Source organism: Typopeltis vanoorti, chromosome 23 (genome assembly GCF_054136105.1).
Source record: "Typopeltis vanoorti isolate ZY-2024b chromosome 23, IOZ_Tvanoo_1.0, whole genome shotgun sequence".
Lineage (NCBI taxonomy): Eukaryota > Metazoa > Arthropoda > Arachnida > Uropygi > Thelyphonidae > Typopeltis > Typopeltis vanoorti.
This window is the reverse complement of record NC_143571.1, coordinates 30,944,028-30,961,314: the sequence shown is the minus strand read 5'-3', so window position 1 is coordinate 30,961,314 and position 17,287 is coordinate 30,944,028. Positions and strand designations below refer to the sequence as shown.

Sequence of the window (17,287 nt, the reverse complement as noted above, 5' to 3'; positions counted from 1 at the left end):
ATTTATCCCGAACACCCTGTATGTAGAGCAAGTTTTCAGTGGTGTTTTATCCATGAAAACTGGACAAGACAACAATGGGCTAATGTGTTCTTTACAGTTGAGAGTCGTTTTAGTCTTTCCTCCGATTTTAGACGACACTTGATCTGGCGTGAAATTGGTACTGCTTACCATTGCGAGAATATTCTTGAAATGGATAGATACGGCGGTGCTGGGGTAATAATGTGCGGTGGCATTATGCTTAATGGACGCACCAAGCTACAAGTGCTGGAAAAAAGGGACTGTGACTGGTGAACAATATTGCAACGAAGTTCTACAACAACATGTTCGTTTGTTCCTTGGTGCTGTGGGCGAAGAATTAATTTTTATGGATGACAATGCCACACCAAATTAAACATGAGCGGTGAAGATACTTTTGGAACGAGCATATTAATCGAATCCATTGACCAGCACGCTCTCAATATTTCAACTCCATAGAACACGTTTGGAATGCAATAGGGGGAGCTTTTTGCTCGTAATCCCCTTCTGAAAAACAAACGGTTTTATCCTTGCTCTGAAGGAGGAGTGGAGTGGATCAGTTTGCCTGAAAAACTCTCAGTAATTGGTGCTAAGCATGGTATACATCATTGTGAGAGCTGCATCGCAGTTCGGGTTGGACATATTTCATTCTGAAATCTCTCTCTCTCTCTCCACATAGTTTTCAGTAAGCACTGCACATTAATTCCTTAGCTATATCCTTGGAAAAGTTGAAGAAGAAGAAGTTCACGGATAATAATAATAATAATAAGCCCGAGATACGAACAAATAGGTTAATTATAGATTGACAGTAGTGAGCACCTCTTGAGAAAGTTGGAAAAGGCTGAGCGTCAGACGGAGTATCCGAGTTTGGAAATGCGAATAGCCACAAGAAATTCCATAAGTGAGATCTCATATGGATACTTGCCTCTAATTGTACGACGAGCAGTGAGTTTTCTACCGTCAGAGAAAACAGGATCCCACTAACGTTTCTTAACCGAAGATACATGAGATATTGATATGCACCGAAGTATAAAGAATCTGGATATGAAACGACCGAAATCGATCCTCTAGGATGATGAATGACCTTACATGCTCGTCTTCTCTGATGACCGTATTTGGGCATTATTTATTTATTTATTTATTAACATGAATGAGTTTTCCTAAGGATGAAGTTAAGATCAGGAAGTGTAATGATTTGGGGCTTCTTCTCTTGGTATGGATTTGTTCCACTGCTCGTAAGGCTTGAAATCATTATTGCCTAGTTCTGTAGAATTGTTGATGTTCTCGACAATTTTTCATTCCCTACATTGGTAAAAATAAATTTATTATGGCGTCATTATTCTTTTCAACAAAACAACAAATACTCCATCACTGAAAGTAATGAGAGCAAACACTTGGTTTGAAGAGAGACTAAGCCTAAAACACTGCGGTGATCAGATACGAATCCTGAACATTAACATCTTTGAGATTCTTCCACTTGTAATCTTCAAACTTTCTGTGGGATTTATTTAACATGGAAGATGTAGGTAATCTCACATTAATTGACAGCCACAGGATGCATATCATTTGTTAATTGAGAGATTTGAGAGTTACCATTAAAGTGACCAGTTAATGGATTTGTGCATCCTAACTTTAGAGCTGATTTCAGGAGAAAAGTGACGTGAAGTTGGATGATAAAGATTTATCGCCCTTCAAATCGTAATTTGGACATAAGCAAATTTCCTTGCTACAATGAATGATTCATTGTTTCTTATCATGCTATTATTAATTATATATTATTAACGATGTAATACTTTCCTTAATTTCTCACTTAATTTCAAATTAATTTCATGAGCCAAATTAAGCTGAATACCAATACAAAGAGAGCTTGTGAATTTTGCCTGTTTGGATGACGGGTAAAGATAATTATCAACGTTTTGTAAGAGGAATTTAAACACTTTTAATATCTCTTAGATAATGAATAAATTTTCAATAGAACCAAAAAAAAAAAAAAAAAAAAAACCTGTTGCTATAGGATAAAATTCGTAACTGGTCCAATGAGTGATTGATTTCAATCTTATGTTCCACAAACGGATAATAGCCGTTTATATATACACATTATTATTTATACAGAATATATACTATATTGTGTCGCTACATATAAATATATACATTAATTGAAATGGACACTGAGAATAATTTGTATGGAATGGCCATGCCATGCACATACCCTCGCTCTACTATTTCATCCTCTGTAATTTATATACTCCAGAAGTGAAACTTATGCGATACTTTACCACACTGTCTTGTTGGTAGAGAAAGATGCAGGTACGAGGGTGGTAGGAAAAGCTCTCGGCCTCGACCATAGATAACAACACTATCGGCAATATTTTTTTTCTAATTGGTACATTTGTCATAAGCATCGATGTGAAATTGCAAGTCATTCTATATATAAAAAAGTATCAAGTAGTTTGTTTTATACAGCTGTCTGAAGCAAAAAATGTCTGTATCCCTTGAAATGGATAAAATTGAGTATCTTGCGGTTATAAAATTCTTTGTAAAAGAAAGTTTAACGCCAAAAGAAATTCATTTGAAGTTCATAAGGGCACTCTTCTCCTTCGTTTTCGACAGTTATGAAATGGGCTGTCGAGTTTAAACGTGGCCGTACCAGCCTTGAAGATGATCCACATGAAGAACGTCAAAAAAGTGTAACAACATCAGAAATCATTGATCAAGTGCATGATATAATATTGGATGACCGGGATGTCAAAGTGCGTGAAATTGCTGAGACTATGGGCATTTCAAAAGAACGTGTAGGATATATTTTGCATGAAGAATTTCAAATGAAAAAGCTTTGCGCAAGATGGGTGCCGCGCTTGCTCACAGCAGATCAAAAACGCACTCGCATGAAAATCTCTGAACAGTGCTTGGGGCGTTTTAACAAGAATAAAACTGATTTTGTGCGTCGATTTATTACTATGGATGAGACTTGGATTCACCATTACACACCAGAATCCAATCAGCAATCAAAACAGTGGACAGAAGTCGGTTTTTCAGCAATACAAAGTCGGTTCAATCAGCAGGTAAGATCATGGCATCGGTGTTATGGGATGCTAAAGGCATTTTGTTTATTAATTATCTTGAAAAGAGTAAAACAGTAACCGGGGAATATTATTCCGATCTTTTAACCAACGAAAAAATTCGTGAGAAAAGTCCCGGTCTTTTCTGAAGAATTTTTTCTCACGAATCATCTTTCATCAGGACAATGCACCTTCCCGCAAAGATGATTTGGCAATGGGAAAATTACGGCATCTGTACTATGAATTGTTAGAACACCCCCAGATTTGGCTTCCTCTGATTCTGTCTCTTCCCAAAACTAAAACTCTTCCTCGTTGGTCAGCGTTTTTCTTCGAATCAAGAGGTGATTGCAGCTGTAGAGGGGTAGTCTGCAGAAGATTACTGAGAACTAATACAGGCATTGGATAATGGAGCTGGAATTAATGTATTTGTCTTCAGGGAGATTATGTTTAAAAATAAAATAAAATAAAATAAAATAAAATAAAAATAATTTTGAAATTATAAATATGTTTTTTCATTGATAGGCCGAGAACTTTTCAGACACTTCCATAGAATCACCAGACACACAGGGGTGCGCCAGTAGTGTCCGGCGCCTGTGTGCAAAACTTTAGTTGGCACCCCTAGTTCCCCCCACCAATAAAAAAATCACTTTAAAAAAACGTTTTTTTTTTTTTAAAGTATTTCCTCCTCTTTGGCGCCTTTACTATCCTGGAGCCTATGTGCGTCGCACACATTGCACATATGGCCGGCGTGCCCCTGCAGGCACAATGTCATTTTCTAAACTTTAACCAGCACATCTTTCTATTAATGAAATAGAAAGGCACATCCATTGCAGAGACATAACAACCATGCTCTTCCGAGAAATCTGGAGTCGATTTCTACTAGAATGCATGGAACGTTACCTAACTCACTTTTAGCCAGTATTTTGGCCGAAGGTCAGTTAGACGATCTCATACGGAATTGGTAAAGGTTATCTTCTGAGTAAGAAACTCAGTCCTGTAAGTAATTCAGTCCATGAGACAAGAGCGTGGTGAACTCGGTTAACTCGGAATCATATAAGCAATGTCATTAATAACAATAATAATAACAACAATCGAAATAATGAAAACATTTATTGGATTCGTTTTTTTTTTTCAGATTTCAATCAAATTTGAACGTTATTATTTCTTCGTTGAACAAAAAAGGGATGGCTAAGAGATATGAATCTACTTCTCTCTCTCTCTCAACAATTGAAATTTTATTTCACCTCAAAGTAATTATCGAAAATTTGTACTGCAATATACTGTTTTTGGAAAGTTATTTCAATCGGAAGTAGAAAAAATTCTGTTTTATCGATCAAACACTTTTGCCATCCTGGAGGCGAATACACAGCATTCGATGCTTCAGCCTGTAAGACCTGAGTTCAAATCCCACCAAGATGAGGATGTTGATTTAATGTATTTAGATGGCAGATATGTTCATCACTCGTTGCAATATCGTCAACCCTATTTATTGGAAGCCAAAAGTAAGTTGAAAATGATGCGGTCAATAAGGAACCAGCTTATGATAATAATGCATAGGATTACTACCTTTCGTAGGTGGGAGTGACGAAAGTTTTAATTTTGCATGCTCTATTTAAAAACCTTTTCGGTCATAAAAGATTAAACTCCTTTGCTACCAAATGAATCCATCCATCCAATTCTTACCCGCATAAGACGTATGATTCCCCACATTGGGGGTTACATGCAATTAATGCATCCGGTTTGCCATTTCTCTCATGCATCCCTCCAAGGTGAGTATTTTATCTCTCAAAATATGTGAGTTAATGGATGGGTTTGCTTGTTTTGAGGAAAAATATTTTGAGTTTCGAGGAAAACCACTCCACCGTCATACGAGACCAGCTAACTCACCTTTAATTGAAAGATCCTGATAAAGGTTCCACATATCATAAACGGAATTCGAAACCAGGTCTTTCCAACCAAAGGATTTTTGTCGAAATTAACTGCGCTATGGAGACTCGCCAAAGGAATAAATCTTTTGATTTTATAACCAAGAATAGTAAACTAAACTTCTATGCGATTACTTAAATGTGGTTACTTTTACTTCTTGTTCTGTATGTGGATTCCTAATTGTTTATTGTTGTTGCGGAATTTAAGAGATTCAATGAACAGGTCCGGTTCAGTTTTTGTTCAGTTGAAGTTGTTTCCTTTACTTGCTTGCATATTTTCTCAAAAAAAAATCCATTTTTTTTAGAATAATTTAAATTTAAATTTAAAACTGCATTACAAGAGTAATGCACACACGTAGTATGATGTTGCATTGCTTCAATTCAAGATATTCGTGAATTGTCCATTGTCCATTGTATGTGTCATATAATTTAACCACTAATCCAACATATATACTAGATTTCAAAGATACTTTAAGTTTCTTAGGGGTTTGTTGATGTCGTATAAAATCATAAGTCGCCTCTCCCATTAGAAATAGGTCATTCAATCTTCCAAAAACACTTGTAGTTTAGGTCACAAAAAAAATTTTTTTTTTTTGTGCATTAAATTTCTGATTACACGGGGAGATAGTGAGAGGTTCAAAGAGAATGCCTCAACTTGTCATCGAGTTGCGCGATAATTTAAGAGACGAGCATGGTGGGCGTTCATCGTCTGCTGTATGTCTCTCTCTCTAAACAAAACGTCACTGAACCATATATAAAGGGAACCCACTTTCTCTGGAGTGTGTGCAAAACCTTGGTGTGAAGTGCAAGCTGGGTTAGCAATCACGGTTCTTCTCCCCATCATTTGACAACCCTCACTAAAAACGAACAGAGTAAGTCTTTCATATACTGTGCATATTGTTTAAATGCCTTGTTTAAAACTGTCCCGTAGAAAGTGAAATGGCTGAAAAAGTAATTTTTTAACAATTTTTAAGATATCATAATTTGTATTTTAGTCGTTCTTAATAACCTTAATCTCGCGTAGCAAACATTAAAAATGTATATACCGATAGGATAGCTGTATATGTGTCAAACTTAAAAATTAAGCGTTTAGATTTAAAAAAAAAGTAAAGAGTTGGTCAATTTAAATGCAAATATAGAAATAAACCTAGAAAGTATTCACTATGACCTTCTGGTTATTTTGTTTACAAAACTTGCATCGTCACATTTAAAAGTTTATTGAATGTAAATTATACAAACAAAGGTTAGTATAATTCATAAGCAAACTTACAAGAAACGAAGCGTCAGAAATACTCACTGAGTCGTCTGCCTTAAATAGTTTACAAAACCAATGTCTTTCGTATATTTTTTAACTTTAAACTATGCAATTCTGAATAAATTCTGAAGAACCATGAACTTACATTTAATATTACAAAAATTTCGCGTTTTGAGTTTAAATTACAACTTTCAGAATTACAACATTCCGAAAGTTGTAATTTTATCATGCAGTAATTTTTGGTTATGAATGGTCTCAAGGAACAAAGGAATTGGAGTTTATACAATTGTAAGGAGATAACTACCAGAGACAGCATGTAATGGAAGGTACAAGAGATTTGAGAGTGTTAGATCTGGTCATAGCATCGGAAAACATATCAGTAAGTAATTTAGATCCACTGTCTTCACTTGGGAGATTGTAAGATGTGCTGAATATTTTGTTAAGAAGGGTTATATGTTGAACTACAAGGCTGGTGATTATGACAAGCTGAGAAGTCAGCTTTCAAAAGTGCTATGGCATGAGAATTTTAATGGGAGAGATGTTGATGGTGCATGGGAGATTATCAAGGAGTATTTAATGAAAGCTGTATCTGACTGTATTCCCAGAGTCAGGAGGAGCAATCAAGTAGGAGTAAGATGGATGAATAATATAATTCAGCGAGAGTTACAGATAAAGGGAAAGTTGTGGTATAAGTATAAAGAAAAAGGTGATGAGCATTCCCATGAGCAGTACAAGATACATGCAAGAAGGGTAACCTGCATAGTAAAGAAGGCCAAAGCTAATTATGAGTCCAAAAAAATTCCAAGGAGTTCTTTCGCTATGTGGCAAGTAAAAGGAAGAATAACTTTGGAAGGATGACTTTAAAAAATGTTGATGGTAAGGAAATCACAGAAGCTAATCGAATAGTTGAGTTGCTTAGTGATCATTTTGCTAAAGAGCACCATCTGGATTGTGATATTGCAGTGCCAGACGTGTCATTGACTGATGAGAGTCTAGTGATAGAAGAATTTGACGTGTTTAGTATATTACAGAACCTTAATGCTAACACTGCCATTGGATTAGATGGCATTTCGGCCCATGTTTTAAGGTAATGATGCGCAAGAGAATTAGCACCTCCTCTAACTTGGCTGTTTAATTTAAGCCTCAGTTCTGGTAAAGTCCCAATTGAGTGGAAAGAGGGGAAAATTATTCCACTACATAAGGGGGCTCCAAGACTGAGGTAGCAAATTATAAATCAGTCAGTATATCGGGAGTGGTGGTTAAGGTTCTGGAGAAATTGATAAAAATTAGAATTCAGGACTGGGTAGATAGACAGCAATATGATACTTTATAAGGGGCAACATGGTTTTGTGAAGGGTAGATCTTGCCTTAGCAATTTGCTCACTTTCTATAATGAAGTAACAATGGAGTTGGATAAAAGAAATTCTTTTTCAGTGATCCTGTTGGACTTTGCAAAGGCATTTGACAAGATTCCGCATGGAACTCTGTTGCATAAATTGGAGCAAATAGGTATGGATCCGAGGCTAGTGATTTGGATTAGAGGGTGGCTAGTGGATAGATATCAAAGAGTGGTTTATGGTGAAGCGGAGTCCAGTAGAATAGTGATGTGCCTCAAGGCTCAGTGCTTGGTGCTCTATTATTTAATTTGTAGATCGATGATATTAGGAATACTTTGAAAGGAGATATCCACTTGTTTGCTGATGATGCAGAACTGGGAAGAGCGATAGTTAATTCAGACGATGTGGATATCTTGCAGGATGACTTAAATAGGCTGACGGTTTGGGCTAAACTAAATGGCTGCCAGTTTAATGTGGCCAAGTATGCTGTTTACTATATTAATGGAACTGAACTGCAAGAAGTTGATGAGGCTAGGGAGTTGGGAGTTATTATGGATAGAGAACTTAAGTTGCGAGGGCATATTGCAAAGGTTGCCGAAACTTCACATCAGATTACATGGTTATTGAGGAACACACTGACAAGCAGGGATAAGGAAGTGATTGTCCCACTTTATAAAGCTTTGATAAGACCTCATTTGGACTATTGTGCACAGATCTGGTCACCTGGATTTCTTGGTGATGTGGAAATGGTTGAGAGGATTCAGAGGCGGGTTACGAAAATTGTTGCAGGCCTATGGGATGTCGCCTACGAGGATAGATTGAAGGTCTGTGGGTTTCAAAAACTAGTTGATAGACGTAGGAGAGGAAATATGATAGAGGCATATAAATTATTCAAAGGTTTTATAGGATTGATACTGATAACCTTTTTAAGACCAGTGCAGGGAGGGAGTGAACGAGGGGTCATCCCTGGAGATTGTGTACGAGTGTGATTAACAAGGGTGTTGGGACTATATTTTTTGCTTGGAGGGTTGTAAATGGGTGGAATGCGTTGCCACAGGTGGTTGTGAATGCTTCATCTGTGAATGAGTTTAAGGAGAAGTATGACGGGCATTGTGTGAATAACGGTTAGTATGTCAATGTTGGGTCTCCCGCGATGAGTCTTTTGACTCCATGGAGGCACCTTGTATAATAATAATAATAATAATAATAATAATTTGCTGTTAATTTGGCCACAGCTCATATTTTGTCAACAGTGACATCTTACGAGTCTTCTCAAATTTACACATATTATTATGCAAAATAATTAATAAAAGTTTATTCTCCTGCAAAAAGGCTTTGTTATTTACACAAATAGATAATATTATCTGCCCTTAAAATGCTCAGTTTCATAAGAAATGCATTAAGGCGATACTTTATGTCGTTTTATGAAATGCAATTATATAAAATCGAGCATATTATATTATATTAAAACATAATTTTATTAATTATATATATTAAATAGATTAATGGTTTATTAAAGACTTTATTTTCAGCAGATGGAAAGATGGTTAAATCTGAGCCTTAACTTTAGCTATTAGTCTGCTATTCTTGGACTATCAGCATACCTGAAGAGTATGCCAAGGGACATGAGGTTTCTTACTCTCAAAAAGAACGAAATTTTATCGCCAGCTATAGAAATGAAAATTTTGTTTTCACTTAAAAAAAATTATCATTCCTTCTTGTGTTACTGGAGTAACTAAATTCTTTCTCACTTCATATTTTAAAGCTATAAAACGAGTTCATATGAAATGTTTTGCACACGTAAAAGTTGGGCTCTCGATGAATCTCTTATGAAGTTTACATACTTAAAGAGTTCGTGCTGACAGCCGAATAGAAAATTAAGATAATTTAAGAGCTCTCTCCACCTGTCTCTCCAGGTGAATTTGCAGAATTTTGTTGTGCTGTATACACTTCAATATTATCATTTTGGGTATATCCAATATTTTGCTAAAATTTCACATACAATAAATGACAATAAAATCATAAACTACCTCAAAAAATATCTTAATGCGGCTAAAACTACAACTTACGTTACTTTTTTTGCACAAAATTCAAAAAATAATTAATATCAAAATAAAAAGTCATATACCAACCTTTTAAAAATAAAATAGAATAAAAGTAAATCTTGAATATGTCCGTGCTAACGAAATTAATATTTGAAACAGTATACGACAACTTGAAAATAATTGCGTTTTAGCAGATTCCATTCTGTAGTTTTGTTTTTAAATCTAGAATTCTAGAATTTATAATATTTATAATTGCCATCTAGAATTTATAATACCCAAAACATAATCAGTTGAGTATTTCGGGTAAAAACAAAAAACAAAATGAGTTTAACTATCAATATTTTATTGCTATAAATATATTACTAATTTGCTTATAGTTCAATTTGAGAAAGGTATTTTACATATAAATTTTAAAATTTATATATCAGTATATGCTTTCATTTGTATACGCTGAACGATATGTATGTGGTCATTGTAATTTTTTTTCTTTTTTTTTTCATTTCCGATAGATGCGGTCGACCTTTCTCATTTGGGTATGTGTTTATTCTACATTATTCCTGGTTGCCTTAACATTACCTCATGAATACCGTATCCGGGAAACAGGTCGTGTCAGGCTTTGCGGCAGAAATCTTATAGACGCGCTTGCCTTTTTTTGTAACCACTCATACCCCAAACTATTTAAAAGAAGTCATGGAAATGATAATTCAGATAAAGGTAATTGACTTTATGTATTGTAGTTCTATGATACGAAACATGTAAAAAGAATTCTATTTCAAAATATTTATATAACTTGAAAACTATGATCGAAGTAAACCAGTACCTAGTAAAAGTTCTTAGATTTTTACACGTCACCTTATATTTGGCATTTATTTAGAGGGTTCAGCTTCTCTTTATCGTGGTCTTATTGGTTTATATATTTTCTGTTTGAATCTTTTCAAAAAGCAAGTGAATTTTGATTTCAGGTTGCTTTTTTTTCTAAAGTCTTTTCCAAGATATTCCTTGCAGTAGTTCACTATTTTAATAATGCTAATCTAAGAGATAATCTGTATATGCAGCTGATAACATGAATGGATGAGACAACATAGACTTCTCTCCATAATGTCACTTCGCCCCGTCTTCCGTTAATCCACCAAGGTCAGTTTTATATCTTAGAAAATGTTTAAAATCCAAAACATGTGGATTTTGGAATACTGTAGAAATCAATCAGATGACAAGCGAAAAAAATGAATTTTAGTAAGAGTAAGCACTTGTTGCCAAATTAGTGAGTGTGAGAGAAAGAAATAATTTGTCCATCCTTTTTTTTTTAGGATGATTGAATATTTATCGGAAGAGTTTGTTGTCCTTTTACTGCTAGAAATTAAGGATCAGTGATTAAGTAGGGATGTATCGTAAAACTCAGGAGCCCTAGTAATTTGTTGCCTTCTTCCAAATATAGACAACAAATGGTTGAAGATGACCTCATAAGAAGACGGCAGTTTTTTCTTTCAGAAACTCGAATTTTTCATTTCAAAACAAGCATACTGTCCAGAACAATGAATGCAACGAGAAGAATTTATAACCGTAGTTGCCTCAGCTCATTTCAAAACAACCACATAGTTGAGGAACTTCTACTTTTTTTAAGGTTAATAACTAATTTAGGGCTGCTGGTGTAGCCTTGTGGAAAATACATTTCCATCAAGGGCGGCAGGATGTCCAATGAAAATACAGCTTCGACTTTAGTCGCTGACTAGAGAAACTTTTCATAAACCTATCTTCGGCTGGTTCCCGAGTTAGTCGAACTTTGGCACGTATGCATGGTGGGTTTTTACCAGGTTTGCAAAATCGATTTCAGAATTTGCACAATGGAGACAAGAATACGAGTGTTAGGATTTACGTCCACTTGATGGCTACAGTCTTCTGCTCTCTCTCTCTCTCTCTCTCTCTCTCAGAACATGACCTGGTGGAAGTGTTTTAAAAAGTTAAAAAGTTAGCTAAGGCTAAAAGAGCTCCGCGTATTCGTTAGGGAAATTATAGGAGCTACAGAAGGATTTACTTATTTATTTATATTTTTTAATTATGCAGTCTCAGCCTATGTTATTTGGTTAATCATTCCTGGTATTTATTTCTAGGAGATGTGATTGCATGTCTGTGTATGTTCTAATTCGATTTTTTAGATCTAGAAAGATAAAGGTATAAAAATCGCTAGCACCATGATAGGTGATGAGGGTTTTCATTCATAAATGAAGTCTGTTACCTGCTGAAGAATTCCCAGCATGCGAAATGAATGATTGACTGACTGATTTCTCTTAAAAACAACTTGATCATAATACAATTAAGTGTATGATAGAACATCAAGCGTGTTATATGGTTGAATGTTTAGTATGCACAAATATAACGCATTTTCAGATCTTCAGCAAACAGATTTGAAATATAGTGTAAATAACATGCTGAAGTGTGGAAAAATGCTGAATGTAAGATTAATTTTAGGTTATGTTTATTATCCTTAAGTTTTATCTTACGTTTTAAACTAAATTTAAATAAAAAAGAGTCATTCATTTTATAATTAAGCCTAATTAGAATCAGTTATGAATAAAGTGCATTTATCATTTTAATATAAAAGTGTATCTGATGTGTATATATCAGACACACTTTTATCTTATATACACATATGCATTCAGATAATATGCACTCAGATACACCTTTCTAAAAACTCGAGAACTTCAAGAATTGAAGAATATTTTTTGACCTTGAAGTTCCATCATAGGGAGCTTGGAACCGAATGAACTGAATTTAAAGCTTATACATATTATTCTTGAAACTCAGAAACGAAGTTCAGTTCTTAGAACGGAGTGTTTTTTATCCATTCAAGAATAGCCGATTTTCATTCGAGAATTAATAGATACGCTCCTCTTGAGTTTCCAGGCTCCAGAACACTGTATGCATATAATAGGAAGAAGAGCATGGGTGACGCTATTACTTTCTGTACTTTTGCTCTTATCTACTTATAGAAGAATTTGCCATAATGACAAAAGCACGTGAAGATTCTACGAGATCGAAGACTGGTTTAAAAGATAGAATTACTATTTCTGCCTGAATAAAGTAAAGGTAGTGATATTCACTGGTTGAGGACTTCGTGTGGTATGGAAATAAACCTTTCCAAAACATCAATAAATAATTTGTGTGTGAACAATGCTGCATATTTTAAAAGATGATTGAATAAACAGAAAAACGGAATGTTGAGAAGAAGAAATTTCTGTATGAACTCAAAAGACACGTTGTGTAGTCTGGAAATGAATATATGAACTTTCTCTTACGATGTATATACCATGAGTTGCTCTTCTTAAAAATAAGTCTACATCAAGTGAAGTAGACGACAACTCTATTAATGAATCTTCTGCTAATGAAATTACGTCTTATTTTTTTGCTATTAATATATTTAATTAAAGAGGAAGATGAAATCAATCTTAAAAGTGATTTATCCTTATTAATGTACATTCTTTTAAATGCTCTCTTTAACGTTTTTCTATTTCTTTTTATTTGTGTCGTTATTAGTGACATTTACTACTACGACCTAATTCTCTTTGGTACCATTTGCAACATTCTACGATTTTAACATTATAATATTAATCTCCCCTCTCATTTTTGGTCGTGTACAATCTTTGGTTTTAAAATAAAATCAGTTTACTTAACTAGAATTTCTTTACTTCACATAGTCGGAAATTTCCCTGCAAAAATATTAATTTTTGAAGTGATGCACTCATTCACCAGTACAAAACACGTGACTATAAATTAATGCCTAATATTATGTAATGATTTTTAGAAAGAGATAATTGCTCCTTATTTGTTTTTTTAATCTATATAATTAATTGATTTAAAATATAAATTATGTTTTCATATTTATATATATTTATAAATTTTAAACAAATTACATTATTATTAAATTATTCAGTAATATTTACCATTTTAGATGAAGCAATTTAAATAAAATTATTTTGAAAGTGGTAAATTGAATACAATCAACATTTATTATTAATATTATTATCAACGAAAGTTGTAGAGATAATATTGCATATGGAACAATGTTACGTATTTTTTTCAAGGTTTTTTTTTTTAATTTTATTTTTAGGAACGTGGGGAAGAAAAAGTCACAAAGTTCGTCTACAGATTGACCGACTCCTGAACAGCAGAAGTGCTCCGTCAATGTTCAAGAAATATTATTCTCCCTTTTTACCAATGACAGGAATCGTAGACGAATGTTGTAGAAATACCTGCACCTACAATATACTGGTGTCATATTGTGGGGTACCCGACAGTTGGTAACAACGCACGGCTTCTCTAATGTCATGATTATGTTGTACTTCGTTCAAAGACCTGTGTGGCAATTTGTTGTATGCAATGTGAAGAAAAATAAGCAGAGCGAGCTCTCTGCTCTAAATTTAGTTGCTAATCTCTTTCTCTCTCTCTCTCTAGTAAATCTATAGGCATAATATTTTTACGTTCCAAATACGAATTTCTGAAACATTGGATTCCATTTAATTGTCAAATATTACTCTTGCACTATAGATAAGAAAGAAAAGTAATATTCATCAAATAAAAACAAATATATTATTAATATATAATCATTATTAATAGTGTCCCTTAAAAATGAGCCACTATGATTTTTAAATGAATCCCTGGCTAGCTACTAGATATGGAGCATGAATATTGATTCCGGTGTAGCTTTCCCATTTGACTATGTGTGATCACCCAATCACGCACAATCAAAGGATTGTAAACAATTTTCTGATAGGCAATTTCTGAAAACTGAGTTTGATTACAGCAAGGCGTTGTCCAAGGCCAAAATCCAGTCAAGGTAAGCAGACTAGATCTCGTGAGGGTCACATGGAACATTAAAAACATGTTTGCAGTAGGGATATTAAGTTCTGAGATAAGAAGATGATATGAAATGAATTCTTCAAATTAAATCAATGTGTTTTAATTACTAGAACTAAATTTTTATGGTATTATTACTATGGTTACATTAAATGTTAAATTCACTGTGTGTGATTTTCCATGAGTGTGTTTCGTTTTTCTTGTAACAGTTCTGCTTAATTCGTTCAGCTTCGTCATTTGTTAGCAGCTTCTCTCCCATGCGAAATCAAGAATTCATAGAAAGAGATCCACTAGCAGATTATTTGTATTATGAAGGAAATAAGTGTGAGCAGACTTAGCAAGGTTAATTTTTCAATTTTGGTATTAGAATATTTGTGATACTCTGTTCCCACGAAAGATTGTAAACTATAGCACCTATTCGTTAACGTATGTGGTCAAACGATGAGACAATCAGGGAGCGCTGATCTGGAGATCAAACGTAGAAAATTTTCAACCACTGTGGACTTTCATTAAACAAGGTGATGGTCTTACCAGGCGATAAAAATCATCATAAATTTCAGAATTTCTCTGTTCTGTAGAGTACTGAATATAGTAAATAGAATTCTTGGTATACACTAAGAAAAGATCCGGTCTCTTTCCCCATATTGCTAGTAAATGTGTGAACGAACTCTTAAGAAAATATTTGTGTCTCTCTCAAGTATATCAAAGACCATGAGATGAAACAACACACAAGTAATACGTTGTGATCTCCATTTGTTTGATCACAGAATTCTGTAACCGAATGCAGAGAAATTTTTCGGCGAAGGGTACGCTCCTGGCAAGGGTACGCTCAAGAACAGGCTTAAAGACAAATATTGTTTGAAGGAGAACCCTTTATAAAAGATGTGGTATACTCCAGGCGAATTTTATGACCCCCTGAGGTATGAGGTGGGGCCATCTGACGTCTGTTCGGTGACTTGTTCAGGAAGCGGTGGAAGTAGGAAGTGAGCGTGTCGTGTTCGTTGCCCTTGGGTATCTACCCTGTCATGTGTGGAGAGAGGAGAATTATCGGCGGGGAAGAAATAGCGGGATGAGAGAGGTATGTGTTCGTTGTCTCCTGGGTGTTTTTTCGATCATTTGATGGGAGCAGGGATGTATTCCGAAGCCTCGAGGGGAAGTTTACTGTGGCGTGTGGGTCCATTTTTATAGGATGGAGGTGTATATTTGTAATAAGATGAGATTTTGTGTAGCGGGCAAAAGAGTAGGGTTTTCCGTTTTCTACTATTCCTTGTTGAGTTGTGGTTTAATTTTGAGGAAGGTATTCTCGTGTTTTTTTTTTCTTCGAGAAATAGTTATTAGTGTTTGATTTCTTGAAGAGTGAATGATTTTAAGGAGGAGTCACCTCCAAACCAACACTTCGCAATCTTCCAAAAAACACTTTAATATCTTGGGCCTTGAGGGAGCCGTATCAGATAGCAAGATGAAATATCTGATACAAAACTTTGAAGAGAAATTCTATTCTTATCAACTTAAAATCTAATACGGCTCAAGATATTAAATTGATTTTCGGAAGGCGGAGAACTGTTTAGAGCTTGATCCACCATACTCAAGTTGTCATGGCATTGCCATGGTACTACTGCATGGGTACATAAGTTAAATGTCATGGGCGAAATTAAGTAATTGTTTATATATTTACATGCATTTTTAAACCTGATTTTTTCATGTCTAAAGTTCAATAGATATGTTTATTGAAAATAGCACTTTAATGAGATACACTTCATTTTTTTTTCCCAATCAACAATTTTTCGAATATCCACCGATAAATTGGAAGTTGCTGTTATCAATGTCTCTTGAATTTGCATCCGTGAGATTTGTACGCAGTGGTCATTTGTTTAATTTCATGAGAGAAAATGTTTGTTCCAGTACGTGTGTAATGTTCGTTGTAACTCCAACATACGTTATGGAGACAAGAGCAGCCACGTACCGATCTTAAAATTCTGGATAGTTTTCATGCGAGCATCGCTCGTGCGAAGATGAGAAACTGACCAATGAAATTTAAATATTTGTTTAGCGCACGCGCTATAGTTGATGTCTGTTAAGGTACGGGGAATGCGCACAGACTTTTTCTCTTTAATAAAAAAATATTTATTTATATCAACAATGACAGTATATATAGATCTAGTGATTTTTTAAGTCATTTAATATTATACAAGACATTAGGAAATAATTTATTTAATGCGACTATTGAGTTTCCCATAAAACAAAAAGGATCTTTTGTATTCATTAAAATAAATAGATTTTTCATCGCTGCCCCTAATCTTACAACAGATTGCAATGAAGCTGTTCTTGTAGTGGAAATATTTGGAGGATTAAAAGGAAGAATGGACATTCTGGTGATGATCCCAACTGATGCGTTTATAGTGCTAAAACACAATAGGTTCAGACTGGCTGCGACAAGAACATTTCTTGGGAGAAGAAAATTGTGCATGAATTGTCGAATTAAGAGATGATATACGGTATAGGGAAGAGAGTTCAAGTCGTAGATGAAAATCGTTCATCTCCTGCAGTGGGATTTGAACACACGCTCTGTTAGTTACAGATCGGCATACATTAGGCCACCTAGACCGTCGACAAATGCAAAAATACCAACCTTGTGGAGGAAAGAATCAACACTCAGCGCAGTTGAAGCAGGCACGATATACAATGGCTATTGTAGGAGTATTTCTGGTCCAGTTAAATGGGTGAATCATTTGCGTTTGTGTTTCTGCTGCAAACGTTGAAGTACTTGAAATGGTAGTGCTGAAATGATTTTGTTGTTAGA

General features: G+C 34.7%; 1 protein-coding gene across 1 annotated transcript; it reads left to right on the top strand.

Moving 5' to 3' along the window:
• Window positions 1–5,797: 5,797 nt before the first annotated feature.
• Window positions 5,798–14,054, top strand: LOC150093734 (insulin-like). Its single transcript, XM_090413201.1, has 3 exons — window positions 5,798–5,871; window positions 10,146–10,350; window positions 13,742–14,054. The coding sequence occupies exons 2-3, from the start codon at window positions 10,146–10,148 to the stop codon at window positions 13,933–13,935; spliced, it is 399 nt and encodes a 132-aa protein (XP_090269327.1). The 5' UTR covers window positions 5,798–5,871; the 3' UTR covers window positions 13,936–14,054.
• Window positions 14,055–17,287: the final 3,233 nt, after the last annotated feature.

Bases quoted from the DNA above. Each gene is read 5' to 3' on its own strand.
- LOC150093734 (XM_090413201.1), top strand. From the start codon at position 10,146: ATGCGGTCGACCTTTCTCATTTGGGTATGTGTTTATTCTACATTATTC. The intron at 10,351-13,741 runs GTAATTGACTTT...TTTTATTTTTAG, and splicing joins AAATGATAATTCAGATAAAG to GAACGTGGGGAAGAAAAAGT.